At 42.0% G+C, this 18250-nt stretch overlaps 1 protein-coding gene across 2 annotated transcripts in view; it reads right to left on the bottom strand.

Moving 5' to 3' along the window:
* Positions 1-702: 702 nt before the first annotated feature.
* Positions 703-18250, bottom strand: part of LOC143385299 (transmembrane protein 180-like) — a 34570-nt gene continuing 17022 nt past the window's right edge. Inside the window, exons 6-7 of one of the 2 annotated variants that reach the window (XM_076840714.2) lie at positions 5353-5360; positions 703-824 (exon numbers count right to left, since the gene is read on the bottom strand). In XM_076840714.2, coding sequence (XP_076696829.2) covers positions 703-824; positions 5353-5360 — 130 coding nt within the window. Of the gene's footprint in view, positions 836-5352; positions 5361-18250 lie in introns of both variants that reach the window. The other variant, XM_076840715.2, reaches the window with a different exon arrangement.

Here is an 18250-nt window from a genome sequence, read left to right as displayed (position 1 = left end):
TTTAGGAATTTAAGTCTTGAATCCATTGAGTTGATTTTTGTGTATTGTATAAGGGCTCAATATCATTCTTCTGCATATGGATATCCAGTTTTCCCAGCACCATTTATTGAAAAAACTTTCCTTTCCCCATTGTGTACTCTTGGCCTCTTTATTGAAAACCCGTTGGCTATAAGCATATGGATTTATTTCTGGGATTTCTATCTTGTTCCATTGGGCAATGTGTCTTCTGTTAATTCCAGTACCATGCTGTTCTGATTTACAATAGCTTTATAATAATATATTTTGAAATCAGGAAGTATGGTGACCTTCTTCATTCTTAATCATAAGAGAATCTACAGATAATGGTGATGCAGTTTTAATGAAAAGAAGAAAAAAATTCTGTCTCATTAATAAATTGGTCAGAGAAGCAATATAAAGTTTAAAATCGTCAAAGAGAGTAGCGTGCACAGCCGGATGGGCTCTGGGAACTCACATAGCAATTCACTGGTGAAGAGTTACAGGTGTGTCTAGGCTACAAGACCATTTGGAAATAACCAAAAGAAAGGCCTTAACTTATATTTAAATTACAGAGTCAAAAAGTCCTAAGACTTGCTGAACTTATTAATTTTATTTGTTTTGCTTTCTAAGATCAGCTTTGCCTTCAGGTCTATGTACACTCCATCACCTGAAGTTGTTTGGATCCTATAGCAGTTGATGCTGTCCTTAAAGAGTTCCTGTGTAGTCTGTGTTGGTCCTGATCGAAAATGGGCTCCAAACCAGAATCTGAATTACTGCAATGCCCAGCGGAACCAGGCAAACCAAATAAAACATATGATCTTGATGATCTATAGATGTACTGGGGGAAAAAGTTATAAAACATAGTTAGGTGTTTGGTTTTTTTCTAGGGGCTTCTGTTTTTATTAATTCAATACTATTTAACAAAAAAAGTTTTGTTATCTAACAATCCATTTAAAAATAAAAAAGAAATTTTATTGAATAATTTTAATTCTTTCCAATTATTGAATAACCCTTACCTTTTAGTTGCTCATAGGAGAGGAGGCTGACACACAAACCTGTGAGCACAGTACCTGCTGAAACATGCCACAACTACAACCCAGAATGACCAAGTGCCTGGGATAATCAAGGACAGGAGTGAGGATCCAAAGCACACACTCATATGTGTGCACCCTTGTTACACTTCAGTTTTGTTTGTTTGGTTTTGGTACCAGAGATTGAACCCATGGGCACTTAACAACTGAACCACATCCCCTAGCCCTTTTCATTTTGTCTTTTGAGACAGGGTCTTGCTAAGTTGCTCAGGGCCTTGATAAATTGCTGAGGCTGCCTTTGAATTTGCAATTCAATCCTCCTGCCTCAGCCTCCAGAGCCACTGAGAGTACAGGTGCATGCCCAGCTACACTTTGGTTTAAGGCCTAACAATGGGTTTTAAACAAGGTGAGAGAATTTGGACATTCATTTCTAATACCAAACTTTTACTCAACACAATTAAAGGAATCCAGTGTTAATAATATTTAGAAGCAACCTGGGTAGGTTTTCTACTAAGTACTTCCATTAAGCCCAAATACTTTTAAGGTTCTTAATTATATTCCAAATAGATCATACTTTTTATTTAAATCATATTCAGTAAAAAGGGCTCCTGATTATTCAAATTTTGATTATCCAGTTAGCTCAACTATTTAAAATAGCCCCTCATTAAGCCAAATGAGAAAAGAAATGAAAATGTCAAACTATATGATATAAGATGAGGAAGCAGATTGCACTACATTTTCATATTAAAACCAATCACTATTACCAAAACTGATGTATCATTAGTTCATCTAAAGAAAATTGATATTGTTAGATTATTAATATGCTGGGCATTGAGCTACATACTAGGTATTCAACAGTAGCCAAAACTGGTAGGGTCCCTGTCCTCATGGAGCTTACCCCCATGCAGGTAATAGATCTTATATGCAGATGGTAGATCTTACTCAAATAATTATAAGTAAATTCGATTTACATGCACTTATATGAGACAACTGTAAAAAGTTCAGACTTACTCTTAGCAGGTGGAACCTAGTAAATCAAACTGAGTTCTGAAAAGTAAGTACACATTAACTAGAAGTCTGCTGCCTAAAATCGTGTGCAGAACCTCCAACCACCACTACCTCCTCTAAAAGCCATAGCTAAGAATGTCCTTGGTGCTCTGGACTGGATTGCATTCATTAGGGATGACCATCCCCCCAACTGTTGCTCCTCCAGTCTGCCCCTCACCTTGAGTCCTACCTGGTCCAAGAACTTACTACTACCTACCCCCTCTCCATGCTTCTGCTGCTACTTCTCAGGCTCTGAGATAAACACAATGGCCAAGGTCATAGGCTTGACTTCCCCACATACATGCTGACTATAGCTTCTGGAAGTAACAGAGGCTCTGATAGTGCTGTTTCTCCCAAATTCTCCTTTTTTTCTGTGGGTATATAATGTTTGGTTAGCCTAGCATTCCTTCAAGAAAAAATCCTCTCCTTTCTTCCACAAGTAAGCCTGTCCCAGTCCTTAAGACTGTCTCACTCCCACGCTAAGATCAGACTTGTGCCCGGACTTGGTCAGAGGATTCCATGCCTCATGGTACCACTATTGCTTTCAGTGACTGTCATGTGACTTACACAAGGCCTGTCGGTGTCCAACAAGGGACTTTTGCTTGCTACCAGGACAAGAGTGCATGCTTCTTCATAATCTTGGGCTATTAGGCCCATATAAACCTGGGGCTATGTTGCTTGCAGGAATTAAAAGCTTGAAGCAGACACAGAGGGAAAGTCAGAGAAAAAGGTTTCTGGCACACTTGGGAGCCAGCTCTGCCTGACTTTTCAGATATAAGAATCAGTAAGTTCCTCTTTTATTTAGACTGTAGTGGATTTCTGTCACATGCAGCCAAAGTGGTCTGAATAATATACCCTTCCAATTTGAATTGATGCCATATTATGTAAACTGACAGCCTCTGACCACTCTAGAGAAAGGATTCAGTGATGTATAATTGGCCTCAACCACTAAGGATCCAGGAGGTATGAAACAGCTGAGTGCCTGATTTCTAGAACAAGAAGACATGGTCATGTCTGCTTTGGAACTTGATGTTGCAGATGCTCACAGCCATCATGCTTCTCTTGCAGATATGAACCACAAGACACACTAAACAGGAGAACCAGACTAACAATGGGTGCAAGATGCCAAAAAAGGTAACGGAGACCCAGTTCCACTTCAATAGCTGCGTAAATCATACATGTCTCCAACACATAAAAGAAAGGAAGTGGCCTAATCAAGACCTTTAGAGGGGGGGAAACCACAGCACTGCATCCATGAGCTGCTTAGTCACGGAATTATTACAATATGTGCTCCAAAACCCAGGGTTTTATGAAAAGGCTGGTTTCTGCTCAGCAGAGGCACCTCTGTGCTTCTGTCTCAGTATTCGATTAGCAGCAGGAGACCATTTTCTTTCTGCATTCTGTAGTTATAACAGATTCCAGTTTTTAAAATATCAAAAGTTTTCTCTGCCATACTCTTCTTCCATAATGTTCTGCCTCAGCTTGAGCCCTGAGCAATGGAGTCAGCCAACTCTGACTGAACTTCAGAAACCAACAATATCATCTTTGAAGAAGATTGGAGCCAATCTGTTGGACACCTAGGGTCTGGCCAAGAACCAGCACAGACCATCAGACATATGCATGCAGTCATCTTCACAGAGCAGGCCTGTAAAGGCACAAGATGACTAAAGTCTCATTTATCATCCCAAGCAACATCAGCATAGGGATTGCCCAGATGAGCCCAGCCTGGATTGCTGACTTGAGACATGAGTGAATAAAATGGTTGCTTTTGTGTGTGTGTGTTGGGAGGCGGGGTTGTTTTTTTGGTGCTGGGCATTAAAATCAGGTGCACTTAACCATTAAATCACATCATCAGTCCTTTTTATTTTTTATTTTGAGGCAGGCTCTAAGTTGCTTAGGGCCTCACTAAGTTTCTGAGGATAGTCTCAACTTTTGATCTTACTGCTTCAGCCTCCTGAGTTGCTGGGATTATAGGCACATGCCACAACACCCAATCAAAATGGTTGCTTTTATAACTAATTTTTTGGTCATTATTATGTAGGAAATGCTAACTGGTATCTAATTCCCCAATTTTCAATGTTTTTAACATATTGATTAGGATAGACATAGCTGAATTATGTATCAAATAAAATCAATAGAACTTTATATATATATATATATATATATATATAAATAAAGAAATTGGATTCCTGCTGGGTGTGGTGGTGCATGCCTGTAATCCCAGTGGCTCGAGAGGCTGAGGCAGGAGGATCTTGAGTTCAAAGCCAGCTTCAGCAATGGTGAGGCACTAAGCAACTCAGTGAGACCCTGTCTCTAAATAAAATACAAAATAGGCCTGGGATGTGGCTCAGTGGTCGAGTTCAATCCCTGGTAACCCCCACCAAAAAAAGAAAAAAAGAAATTAGATTCCTGCTGTCAGGGTCTCTCTATGGAATATTTTCCATCTCTAGGATAGAATTGTCTTTATTTTTTTGCACAGAGAGGGGGCATGAAGAACACGTGTGGCAAAGTTTCCTATGGGCACAAGACAACATGCACAAAGACAGCCTGAAAGAGGCACTCAAGGGCAGCCAGGGGATAAACATTTCAATGAATAGGCAATTTGGCATTTGTTAGAAGACACAATACTTTCAAGCTTACATCCTTATCACTGAATTGCCACCATCTTAATGGATTCAGACTCTGCAGTAATCCCTGTGATTTCCCCACTACCTCACTGAATCTCTTGACACTCTTCAAATATTTCCTTGGTGTTTCTGCTTCTTTCTTAAGATGCCTTTTTTCTCCTGAAATATGATTCTAAGCCAGAGACATGCCCATGACTTGAGAGAATTTCTCTTCTCTCTCACATTACATTCATTCTACTGGGAGATGAATACACCTATTGACTAGTGAGGCTATATTTCTTTCAGAATGTCATCACCTCTCATTGCCAACCTTAACAACACTTTTTAATGAATCTCTGGTAGAAAAATCGTTCTTACGCACTGCTTGGGCCTTCATTTGTTCACCAGGTATTTATTGCACACATACTGTCCTAAGTGCTTAAGATACAGAATAAATCAATCAACATTGATTCCTGCCCTCCACAAAGCCTACCTGCTAGTGGAAACAAATAGACCATTAACAAATATATTTAACATCATCTTATAATAATAATAATTGCACTTCTGCTCATGGAAAAAAATTGCACCCAATTTTCTCACAATCTTCGAAACAAAAATAATCTACCTGCAGGTAATAATATCCTATAATATTACTCTTTGGTATCCTTTACCTAATTTTCTTAGCTTACTACGAAAAGTAAGCTGTAGAGGTAAAGGGGGCCATGATGTAAATTATCATACTCTCACCTCAAATTGTATCCTCTGTAGGATCTTCCTCATCACAAAACTAAAATGAAGCCTGGCTCCTTTCCACTCTCTTATTTTTCCTATCAATATTGTCAATATATTAATAATTATCAATATATCAATATATTAATAAGGTTACTCTCTGATAGCATCAGTAAAATAATTTTATCATCATTAGAATAAAAATAGACAATCCAACCAATGGAATAAACCAAAATCACATCAATGGGCACCCCTACAGAATAAAGAGATGCTCAGTATTGCAAAGGCCAAGAAACTCAAATAAGACTTAAGTAGTAGGATAGTCTCTTCTGAATTAGGGTCAAGAAAACAAGTCCACATAAATAGTTGCTACCTCAAGTATAGAGAGTAAATTTCTTCTAGCCTGAAACAAGTGTAACAAGTTTTAGCAGGCTTACTATGTATGTGGCCCTGTATCTCAATTGGCTTGGACTGCCATAACAAAATACTATAGACTGCATTGATTGGGAGGCCTCATCAACAAAAATTTATTTTTTCACATTTCCAGAGGCTGGAAGTCTTAGATTAGGATGCCAGCTTGGTCAGATTCTAGTGAAAGTCCTTTTCTTGGCTTGCAGACAGTTGTATCCTCCCCCATGGTAGAGACAGAGAGAGCATGCTCTCTCCTTCTCTCCCTCTTCCCACCCCACCCTCTGTTTTTTAATTGGTGCTGGGGTTTAAACTCTGGGCCTTGCCCATACTAAGCACACATCCACCTCTGAGCTACATAAGAGCACTAATCCTATTACGCAGGTCCCGGTCTCATATCATTGTCTATACCTAATTATCATCCACAGGCTTCATCTCCAAATACCATTGCATTGTGAGTTGTTACTTTGAGGAGACAATTAATTGCATAGCGTTCTGTTGGATACTTTCCTCTTGTTGATGCTAATCTTCACAACAACCCTAAAGACCACAAGGAAGTTTAGGTTAATTAAGTTGCCCAAAGTTACACAACTAGTGAGTTTGGAGCTGGAGCTGAGACTTTTACCTAAAACATTTTATCTGAACTAAAAATCTCTCCAAGAAAAACTGATACCTCTAATCTAAATTTATCAGAAGGAAAAAAACTCAGTCTTTGAGAAAGTTAAATATTCTCCATGGAAATATCCGGTATACTCATAGCATTATATGATCACACTGAGGTCTTGAAAATCTAAATATTTAATTCCCTATATGCCAATTTTTCTTTGCCAGAGATTGGGGGATATGGTTCATGTTTCCATATATAAAAACTAAATGAAAAAAGTAACAATGTAATATTCTTCCAAAATACACCATAAGGTTGATCATCTCCTGCTTTGGATATAATCTAGTCCTCAGGTGGTCCCTTTGCAACAAAACACAAAGACCCTATTTATAGAAGTAAATAAAAAAGTGGGCTATGGGGAAGAAATCAATAGTGTATCATTGCTAATTCTGTGGCAAATTCTGTGGCTGGAGCGTATAGCTCAGTGTCAGAGCTCTTATCTAGCATGTCTAAGGCCTTGGGTTCCACCTCCACACTGAAAAAAAAAATTAATACAAAAATCAGGATATATATTATTATGGTCCTAAGAACTCCTGGACAGAATTCCCCCACAAAAATTTCACATCACAGCCCCATTTCTGAAGTACCATCAGTAAACTGATTCAGTCTCAATTGTAATATTTTGGGCCAAATGTTAACAATTTAGATTTCTCTAAGTGCTATGTCCACTATAATTAGCAACAGAACTTCTGTTTATTTCTTGCAGTACTGGGGACTGAACCTAGGGGCACTCTACGGCCGAAGGACATTCACAGCTCTTTTTACTTTTTCTTCTGAGACAGGAGCTCATTAAATTGCCCAGGCTGACCTCAAATTCTCAATGCTCCTGCCACAGCCTCCTGAGAATTTGGGCTACAGGCCTAGGCCACTGTACCCAGCCTGCATATGTATTTAATCCTGACTTCCCAAATATACCATGCTGGGGCAGAGGGGAATTCACGTCTCAACAAAGAACAAAATTTGAGACAGAATTTATGGAATGTTCCAACTGTTGACTATTTCTAGTTCTTCTAGTGATCCATAGCAGGCTTTAAGCTCTTTATAGAAGAGTGTTTATTTTTTATTTGTTTGCTTGTTTGATTGTTTTTTTCACTTTTGCAAGACTATGTGTTTCAATGGACTCATAGATAAAGAATATATAAAAAACATTAGCCAGGTGTGGTAGCTCACACCTGTAATTCAGCTACTGGAGAGGCAGGAGGATTCCAAGTTCAAGGACAACCTGGGCATCTTAACAAGTCCCTATCACAAAATAAAAAGTAAAAAGAGCTGGGGATGCAGTTTGGTGGTAGAGTGTCCATGGAGTAGATTCCTGTTACTGAAAAAAAAAAAAAAAAGAGTCTGTAAAAACATTCATAAATAAATTTACAATAAGCATTTCAAAACTATAGCAAAATTAACAGCATGATGCTGGGTCTCACCCTCTAGGGTGTTACCCTTCCCCTGGGGGATAGGGATGGGGGCGCTCCCCTCCTATGCAAGTCATGGGTCTCCCCCTCTCCAGGGTTGCCCCTCTTCTGGGGGATGGGGCCACATGACCCTCCTGTGCCAGAGATGGGGCTCCCCCTCTTGTGGGGTGCCCTTTCTCTAGAAGATAGGGGCACCCCTCCTCCTCTAAGGATGGATTCCCCCCCTCTCAGGGGATGTGCCCCCTATAGGGGATGGGGGCACCTCTCTTCTAGGAATGGGAGATGCCCTTTTCTGTGGGGTGCCCTTTCTCTAGAAGATGGGGCCACCCCTCCTCCTCTAGAGATGGGTCACCCCTCTCAGTGGGTGTGCCACTGCTAGGGGATGGGGGTGTCCCCGCTCCTCTAGGGATGGGGTAACCTTCGGGGAGTGCCCCTTCTTTAGAAATTGGGGTGCCCCTCCTTTAGTGATGGGGTCCCCATCTCAAAGTATTCCCCAGGTCCCCATCCTCTAGGGATGGGATCCCCTTCTGGAGGGGTGCCCCTCCTCTATGATGGGGTCTCCCTCTTCTAGGAATGGGGTCTGCCTCTCAGGGGGTTCCCAGTTCCCCATTCTGTAGGGACGAGGTCCCCCTCCACTAAGGATGGAGTCCCCCTCTCAGGGGGTACATCTCCATTAGGGTATGGGGCCAGGCGCATCTTTTTCTAGGGATGGGGTCCCCCTCTTGGGGATGGATGTGCCTCCATTAGGGGATGGGGGAGGGTGCCCCTCCACTCTGGGGACCCTGCCTCTCAGGAAGTGTGCCTCCACTAGAGGATGGGGCCAGGCACCCCTCCTGAGTGATCAATGGGGCTCCCCCTCTTGTGGGGTACCCCTTCTCAGGGCAATGGGGTACACCAACTCTAGGGACTGGGTCTCCATCTCCTGGCATGCCCCTCCCTAGGGGAGGGTACACCTCCACTAGGAAAGGTGTCCCCCTCTCAAAAGGGTGCCCCTCTCTAGGGGATGGGACTCTCCCACTTGGGGGTTGCCCTTCCTCTGGGGGATGAGGGCGCCCCTCCTCTGCAAAAAATGGGGTCCACCACTTGGGTGTGCCCCTCTTCTAAGGGATGGGGTGCCCCACCTTTAAGGATGGTGTCCCCCTCTTGAGGGGTGCCCCTCCTCTATATAATGGGGCACCCTTCCTCCTCTAGGGATGGGATCCCCATCTCCAGGGGTGCCCCTCATTGAGGGGATGGGGTGCCCCTCATCGAGGGGATGGGGTGCCCCTCCTCTAATGACTGGATCCAACTATTGAGGGGTTCCCCCTCCTCTAGGGGCTGGGTTCCCATCTCAAGGGGTACCCCTCCTCTAGGGAATGGGGTGCCCCACAGGTAGGGACTGGGTTCCCCTCTCAAGGAATGCCCATCCTGATAAAGAATATATAAAAAACATTAGCCAGGTGTGGTAGCTCACACCTGTAATCCAGCTACAGGGGGGTTGCCCCTCCTCTCAGGGTTGCCCCTCCTCTCGGGACATGGTGCCCCTCTTGATCAGTGCCCCTCCTCTAGGGAATTGGGGCTCTCCTCCTCTAGGGTTGGGCTTCACCTCTTGGGGGCTGCCCCTCATCCAGGGGATGGGGGCAGCCCTCTTCTACAGATTTGGTCCCCCTCTGGGGGGGTGACCCAATTCTAGGGGATGGGGGGCCTGTGCCCTTCCTCCTAGAGGGATAGGGGATGGGTTTCCCTTATCATGGGTGCCCCTCCTCTAGGGATGGGGGCATGTGCACTCCTCCTCCTCAAGGGATGTAGTCCCACTCTTGGGGGGTGCTCCTCCTCTAGGGACTGGATCTCCCTCTTGAGGGGTGCCCACCCTCTAGGGAATGGGGTACCCCCCACTACAGATGGTGTCCCCCTTCCATGGGAGTCCCTCACCTAGGTAATGGGGGAGCCCATCTTCTGTGAAGAATGGGGTCCATGACTCAAGGGTGCCCCTCTTCTAAGGTATGGGGTGCCCCTCCCCTAGGAATGGGGTCCCCCTCTGGAGGGAAGCCCTTCCTCTAGGAGATAGTGTCCCCTCTCGAGTGGTGCCCCTCCTCTAGGGAATGGGGGTCCCTCCTCCTCTAGGGATAGGATTTCCCTCTCGGGGTGTGCACCTTTTCTAGGGACTGTGTCCCTCTCTCCAGTGGTGCCCTTCCTCTAGGGGATGGGCTGCCCTTCCTTTAGGGAGGGTGTCCCCCTATCGAGGGGTACCCCTCCTCTAGAGGATGGGGATGTCCCTCCTCCAAGGACTGGGTGCCCCTCTCAAGGGGTGCCCCTCCTCTAATTGATGGGGCTCCCCCTCTTGGGGGTTGCCCGCCCTCTGGGGGATGGGGTTGGGGGACCCTCTCCTGTGCAAAGGATGCTGAATTAATTGATAATCATGAAAGAAAAAAATTCACTAGCACCAAGATTGATTTCTTCCAAAGTAATCTCATCGTCATAAAACCACTACATTAGTCGGTTTTACTACTATAGTCAATCTCTATTTAAAAAAAAAAAAACTTGAAAGACAAAGCTCTGGGATTATTTTTATTTGTAGATGTTTCACCTTTAGACAATTCATTTTGAATCTTTTCCTTTGCTAGAGTTAAACCCATTTTGTTTACTATGTCACTGACAGAAAAGTCACATTCTCAGCTTTCTAAGCTTTCTTCATAAATATAATTTTGGAAGGATCTATTGAGAAGCTTTCAGACAAAAGACAAGCAAAACAATGCTTCATATCAAAGGTATAGAAACCAATTTATTTGGCTGGGGATGTAGCTCAGGATAGAACACTTGCCCAGCATGCAGAAACCTAGGTTCAGTCCCTAGCACTGAAAATAAAAACCAAGACAAACACTTGTATACATAGACTGGCCATAGACAGTATTTCTTTCTTTCTTTTTTTTTAAAATACTTTTATTTTATTTATTTGTGTTTATGTGGTGCTGAGAATTGAACCCAGTGCCTCACACATGCTAGGCAAGCACTCCACCAACTGAGCTACAACCCCAGCCCCTGTATGTCTTATGTAATACATTTAATCTAGTTACCCACAACATATCAACAGATGACAGTGAAATTCAATATGTAAATGGACAGACTGTAGCTACTGGTGAAAATGTATCTTTCTATCTCCTGTCAAGCAGCAGGAATTTGGCCAGAACTAGAGGACACTACTAGCACATAGAGTGGGTTCAGTGCCTTGCAATGGGTAACAAGCAATCAAGCACTAAGCTTGTGTTCCTCCTGCATTTGCTGCTTATCTTGCCCTGGACTTAGCTCATTGTACGACTTGCCCTTCTGCCTCAGTCTCTAATGCCATGTAAGCTCTCAAGGAAAGAGAGAGATAAAGTCTTATGACTCTGTATCCTGGCTCCCAGTAGCTCTCAGCTCAGATTAACACCTAATAGAAACTCCGTGAATATTTGCTGTAAGAAGAATGCAAACATTCTTAGTTGGTCAGATAGGAGGAAATTCTATAACATATTAGAATTCTATAACATACTAAAATTTCACAAATTTTTGTGAAAAATCAAACTTGTGTTGTAATTTTTAGTAGAAATTATGTGTATAAAATTATTGATGATCCATTTCTAACTATACCTCATGAAGTCCCTTATCCCAATTAGAAGAGACTTATGCTGGTTTTCTTGCCCCAAGTACCCCAGTTTTAGATCTCCATTAATGACAAACTTTACTATTATTCATACTGGCTACAGGTCAGTATATATGTGGATCACTAAGAACTAAATAGATCTATTAAACATGGTGAAATAATCTTCTGTGTAGAACTAATATTTCTTTAAATGTACTAATAAATCAATATATTTTGAAATCAGCAAAGGGAAGAATAATACCCCTTGGCTACACAGTTCTGTGTAACAGTGGAATCATAACCAGATATTAGAAAACTTACCTGTAAGTTTATAATTCATTTCAAGTAGCCTTTTTTTTTCCCTAAATTCTTTACACTGGTGAGTCTCACAGTACTCTCTGATTGTCAAACCATATCCTGCTAAGTGTACAGTTAGCCTCTGGACTTTTAGTCAGGCACTTTCAGATTAGCAACAGCTAGCTACCTGAGGCCACTAGATGTCAAGGTTTAATTATCACTCAAAGATAAATGACACTTAAGTGCCTGAATTTATATCTCTAAAAATGCTTATGGTACAATGAAACCAGTTTGCCAACGTGTCCAGCTGCCAACATGTCACTTTACTGAGCCAACAAAAATTAGTCCCTAGAGCCTCTGTTTTCAAGGCAGACAACCTTTATGTTCCCACGCTGGCTACACAGTGGAAAAGATAGTGAGCTCTAAGAGACACTGACACCTGAAAAGAATATGGAAGGGAAAAAAAAGACACTGATGCCTGATCTCACCTCCAGAGATGATTTAACTGGACTAGGATGTGACGTGGGCATCCGGGCTTTTTCAAGCTCCAAGTGATTCTAATGTGCAACGAGGTTAAGAACTTTTACTTTAAGATCTTTACATTCTTCAAGAATACAAAGACAACTATTGTGCATCACCTGAAAACCACCAGGGGTACAGATGCTGTATTTTGTGAAAGATGGCACTGGCTAAAGATGTCACTGAACACTTCTTAGCAGGAGGAGGACACAGTGTGAATTTTGTGTTAGAACACTTTGGCAGTAATTGGAAAGAAGGCCTGGAGGAGAGCAAAAATGGAAGCTTAGCTACTAGTTGCCTACCATGTAACAAGCAGTCATGATATGAAAGTAGATAAAATAGTTTCTGCCACTAGGAACCTACAATCTAATTAAGGAGATGGACATGAGTCAATTGTAGCAGAGAGGTGAATACTATGATTATGAGAAACTGATGTGACTCCATTTTTGAAAATAAATAAATAACAGCAGCTTCTACCTCAAGGCCTGTCCTAAGGAAGGGGGTGTGACCCTTGTCCTTGGAAAAACCCACAGAGCCTTTGTAGGCACATACCCACTCTGCTGAGTTGTTTGTCTGCAAATAACAGGAGAGATCTGTGGTGCCAGGTGTCCCTGACTCAGCTAGGCTAGGTGAGGACCCATTAGCAACCCCCTAACAACCACCAATCAGCATGAGACAGAGAAAATACCTGGAATGCCAGATGACCCCCCAGTAGTTTATGGTGGTTGATAACATGTTAGGAAACCATGTAGTTTAGCAATATACCCCTCATGGCTTAAATCAATCAGTTCAAAGGAATCTCCCTCTTGTACTAACCCCTTACCCAACTTGTTCCCACCATTGAATATGCTAATCAATGTTAAGAGTTGTTGTTTGATTTTCCCGAGGTACGGAATGATTTGCTGTGTGATGTTGTGATGCATAGAGTATCCCCCCAAAACCTATGAAATCTCACTGAACAAAGGACTGGGACTCACTCCCTGGGACCGCTGTGTCGGAAATGGTTGTGAGTCCAGGCTTGAGTTTGCAATAAAGACTCTTCTGTGATTGCATCGAATTCTTCTCCTGGAGGTCTACTGGGGTCCCACGAATCTGGCATTACAATTAGAAGGGTATATGAAACATAATGATGGCTAAAAGTGCTGTGGTCAAGCTACCTCCAGAAACCTTCACAGAGGAAGAGACGTCAGCTGTGACATCTGTGGCGTCTGGAGAAATGTCAAATCGTCTAATAGTGGAGTTTGAGAAGTACAGACTTGACCCTACAAGGAAGAGAGCATTACTAATGTTAAACTAATGAGTAACAATATCAGATTTGCCTTTTAGAAGATCAACCTGCAGTGTAGAGAATTCTTTGAAGGGAGGTTAGCCAAGTAGCAGAGAAAGAAACAATGGAAGACCAAATGAAAACCAAAGAGTGATTGTATATGAGAAATTCTGGTGTGGGTCTGAGCTGAAGCACTCTAACAGGGAAGGTGAAGAGGACACTAACACTCACATGCCGCAGTGTGGCTGGGCACAAAATAACCAAGCTGCCACAAAGCCTTGTAGGTTCAAACAGCAACTCTTTATTCCTGAACTCTCACAGGCACTCTACACACACTTCCCAGGAACAACACTCCCTCCACCGGCTCCTCGCACCAATTCTCCCGGAATCCCATGAGAACTCAATGGGAACTCCAAAGTAGGGTGCGCCTGAGGCAGCAGGATCCGCCCTAATCCGGGAGCCGCCCTTTTCCCTATTCCCAGCAGGATCCGCCCTAATCTCAGAGCCGCCCTATTCCTGGAGCAGGGTCACCTTTCAACCATTCCCTCTGGCAAAATGCCAGGCGTCATTCCGACTAAACTGTGGCTCTCAACACTCACACTGAGGTTAAGGAGTTAGAATCAACAGAATGTGGTGATCCCTGATGAGAGCCACAAAAGTTGCAATTGAGTAAACGTGTGTGACAAAATGAGAAGGAAGTGAGTGTGGACTGCTCTGGACACATTTCCTCCATAGAATGAGAAGGAGTTCTTTCTCAGTCCCAGTTTCTCCATCTATTAGATGACTGTTTTCCACCTGCAGTGGGAAAGCTGCTAAAAGTCCAGGTAGCATTAAAAGCTGCAAGCAGTACTGCAGTAGAAAATCACAGTGGGCCAAGCCAATGATGCACACCTGTAATCCCTGCAGTATGTGAGGCGGAGGCAGAAGGATTGTGTGAGTTCAAAGCCAGTCTCAGCAAAAGCGAGACTTGCCAAGCTTCTCAGTGAAACCCTATCTCTAAAGAAAATACAAAATAGGGGTGAGGATATGACTCAGTGGTCGAGTGCCCCTGAGTTCAATCCCCAGTATCATTCCCCGCTACCCAAAAAAATAAAAAGAAAAAAGAAAAGAAAATCAAGGTGGCTGAAAGGGGACAGGAACAGACTCAGGTAGAAGATTCAAGGCCTTTAATCTTCTATTATAGCTTATTCATTGATCCATGTGAGAGTATGGAGGAGGAACAGCCTAGACTTCCTCTGGCAGCCACGGAACCTGATAAAACACCAGTCACTAACCTACAGGTTCTTGAGTTTTCCCCCAACTCCCTTCTGTAAGACTGGAAGAAGCCAAACCGCACTACAAATGGGAGACACCACATGACACAGATCACCGAAGAGGTTCCGCTTTATTACAAAAGGCTGTGTGTTTATATAGGTCTAAGGAGAGGTAGCAGGGCTGAGAGAGATAACGGGTCGCACGTCTATTGGCAAGCTCTTCCATATGTCAGTTCCGGAGCCCAAGAAGTTAATTCTTATTGGGGCTAAGGCTTCCCTCCAGCAGGATTTGAACATTGGCGCCAGCGGGAACGTTTCCCGCCAGTGAAAGAAAAAAAAGAGGGTCGTTAGGCGCCATGTTGGGGTTTTCTCTGGGGTGCTGCTGCGGTTATACGTTTTCCCAACACCTTCAGTGTACGCTGAACACATCAGCAATGAGGAAAGCTATTAAAAAGTAAGTTGAATCAGGTCATTACTCTGCCCCAAATTCTCCAATCATAATTCTTTTAGGAGATGCATGCTCAATTGTCAGGGGTAGCACGCCATTATATCTGCAACTTGCCTTAAAATAGTTCAGAAAACAAAAGACACACACATATACACACCCACATAGACACAGATAAAGCAAAGATGCAAAAACTGTTAACAACTATTGAATCTAAAGAGTCACTATATGCATTTTCTTGTGCTTTTCTTTAAACTTTTTTGTGTATTTAAAATTTTTTATAATGAAAAGTTGTGAGAATAAAACAAGAGGGTTTGATTGTTAAATATAGGGTAGATATGTTGATAAATGTGATAAAACTAATATAGTAAAATGTAAACAGTTGAATCCAGATGTGATCACTATACAACTTTAAAACATTTTTTTATTTTTGAAAACATTCAAAATAAAATTCTGGGAGGAAAAGTAGTTTATTGTTTTTTATTTTTGTTCTTTCTTTATTTATTTTTGTGGTGCTAGGAATTGAACACAGGGCCTTGTGTATGTGAGGCTAGCACTCTACCAACTGAGCTATATCCCCAGCTTTCTGGAAGGAAAAGTTGTAAGAATAAAATTAAATAAATCCTCGCATATGTAGAAAATCCTATAGAATTGACAAAAACAAAAACAAAACAAAACTTCCTGGGACTAAGAAATTATGATAGCAAGGTTGTCAAATCCAAGATTTACATAAAAAAGTCAATCTCTCCCCTGAACAACTGTGATTTTAAATTCAAAATATAATGTTATTTATAATAGTGACCCCAAATATGAAATACTTAGGTATAACAAAATACATGCAAGATCTATATGAGGAAAACTACAAAACTCCAATGAAAGAAAGAAGGCTAACAGAATGGAGACATAATCCATGTTCTTAGATAGGAAAGCAATATTTTAAGATATCAGTTCTTCCCAACTTCATCTATAGATCCCAGTCAAAAATCCCAGGAAGGTATTTTGTAAATATTGAAAACTAATTCTAAAGTTTTTACAAAGAAGCTAGTAGACATTATTGGAGAACAGAGGTGGAGGACTGACACTACCCTACATTGAGACTTACTGCAAAGCTGCAGTAATCAAGAAGTCTGGTATGTGAAAAAATAAACAAATAGATCAAAGGAACAGAGAAGAAAGACCAGAACAGACCAAATAAATATAATCAATTTAACTTTGAAAAAAAGCAAAGGTTATAAAATGAAGAAAAATAGTGTTTTCAACAAATGATGCTGGAACAATAGACATCCACACACAAGCACAGACACAAACAAACCTTATACTCTTCATGAAAACCAACTCAAAATGGATCATTGACCTAAATGTAAAACATGAATCTATAAAACATCTAGAAGAGAGCATAGGAGAAAATATAGGTGACTTTGGGTGTGGCAATGGCTTTTTAGATACAACACCAAAGGTATAATCCAGTAAAGAAAAAAAAAATAATGAGCTGAATTGAAGATTAAAAACTTCTGCTCTGAGAAAGACACTGCTGGTATAGTTGTGCAGCAATAGGAACTCTTATTCGTTGTTGGTGGGAATGCAAAATGGTTCAGCCACTTTGGAAGACAGTCTGGCAGTTTCTTACAGAAAAAAACGTATTCTTATTTATGATTCAGCTATCATGTTCCTTAGCATCGATCTAAATGAAATAAAAACTTATGTCCACACAAAAACCTGTGTACACACCAATTTTTATAGGAGTTTTATTCACAATTTCCAAAGCTTGTATGCAACCAAAGATGCCTTCCAGTAAGTTAATGTATAAACTATGGTACATCCAGACAATGGAATATTGTGCAGCACTAAAAACCAATGAACTATCAAGCCACGAGAAGATATACAAGAAACTTAAGTGCATATTATTAAGTGAAAGAAATTAATCTAAAAAAGTTACATACTATATGTTTCCAACTATATGACATTCTAGAAAAGGCCAAACTATGGAGGCAGTAAAAAGATCAGGGATTGCCAGGTGTTAGTGAGAAGAAAGAGAAATCGGTGGAGCCCAGAAGACTGTTAGAGAAGTGAAAATATTCTGTATTATACTATAGTAGTTGATACATGCCATGATACATCTGTGCAAACCCATAAAACACAGAACTCCAAGAGTGAACCCTAACATAAACTATGAACTGGGTGAGGATGACGTGTCCATGTAGGCTCATCAGTTGTAAAAAAGTGCCACTCTGATAAGGGACACTGATAATGAGGGAAGCGATGCAAGTGGGGTTACTTAGGGGATATATGGGAACTTTGCACTTTCTGCTCAACTTTGTTATGAACCTAAAACTGCTCTAGAAATGGGTCTAGTCAATCAATCACCACCATCCATCTCCCAGTGAAACCAAAGTAACAAAGCAGGACCACAGGGCCCTGCAAGGCCCTGCGTGATCTGGCCTCTCTCCATATCACGGCTTCCTCTCTTGCTTACTGGGTTTCAGCACACTGGCCTCCTTGCCAGACCTAGAGCACCAGGCATGCTGTACCTCAGAGCCTTGCCACCTGCATCTCCTGCCAGGAACACTTCCCCACAGAGAATCTTCATGGTTCCCACCCAAGTCTCTCCAGGTCTTTCAAATGCCAACTTGGTGGGGCCTTCTCCATTCTCCTCTTTTAAAATGCAGCTTTCTCCAACCCTTCTTAGTTTCCCTGATCTTTATTTCTCACCAAAGAACTGATCATTATATATAGCACTCTGTTTTTCTTAGTCCTCCTCCCTCCCTCTAGAGGACAGAGACCTCCCTGCTGTGTCATAGTCTAGGGCTTGGGGGGCTCTCAATAATATTTATTGGATGAATAAATGGACAGCTGACTGAGAGTGCATGCGTGCTTCCTGATATTTACCATGCTGTTTTCATTTCATCTGTGTTCAGGAGGGGAAATCCAACTCAGTCACCCAAATCCAGCTCCAGAACCCCGACTCCTGTGAAGTGTTCCC

This window comes from Callospermophilus lateralis, chromosome 19 (genome assembly GCF_048772815.1).
Source record: "Callospermophilus lateralis isolate mCalLat2 chromosome 19, mCalLat2.hap1, whole genome shotgun sequence".
Classification (NCBI taxonomy): domain Eukaryota; kingdom Metazoa; phylum Chordata; class Mammalia; order Rodentia; family Sciuridae; genus Callospermophilus; species Callospermophilus lateralis.
The sequence above is the reverse complement of the archived record's forward strand: the minus strand, read 5'-3'. Positions and strand labels throughout refer to the sequence as shown.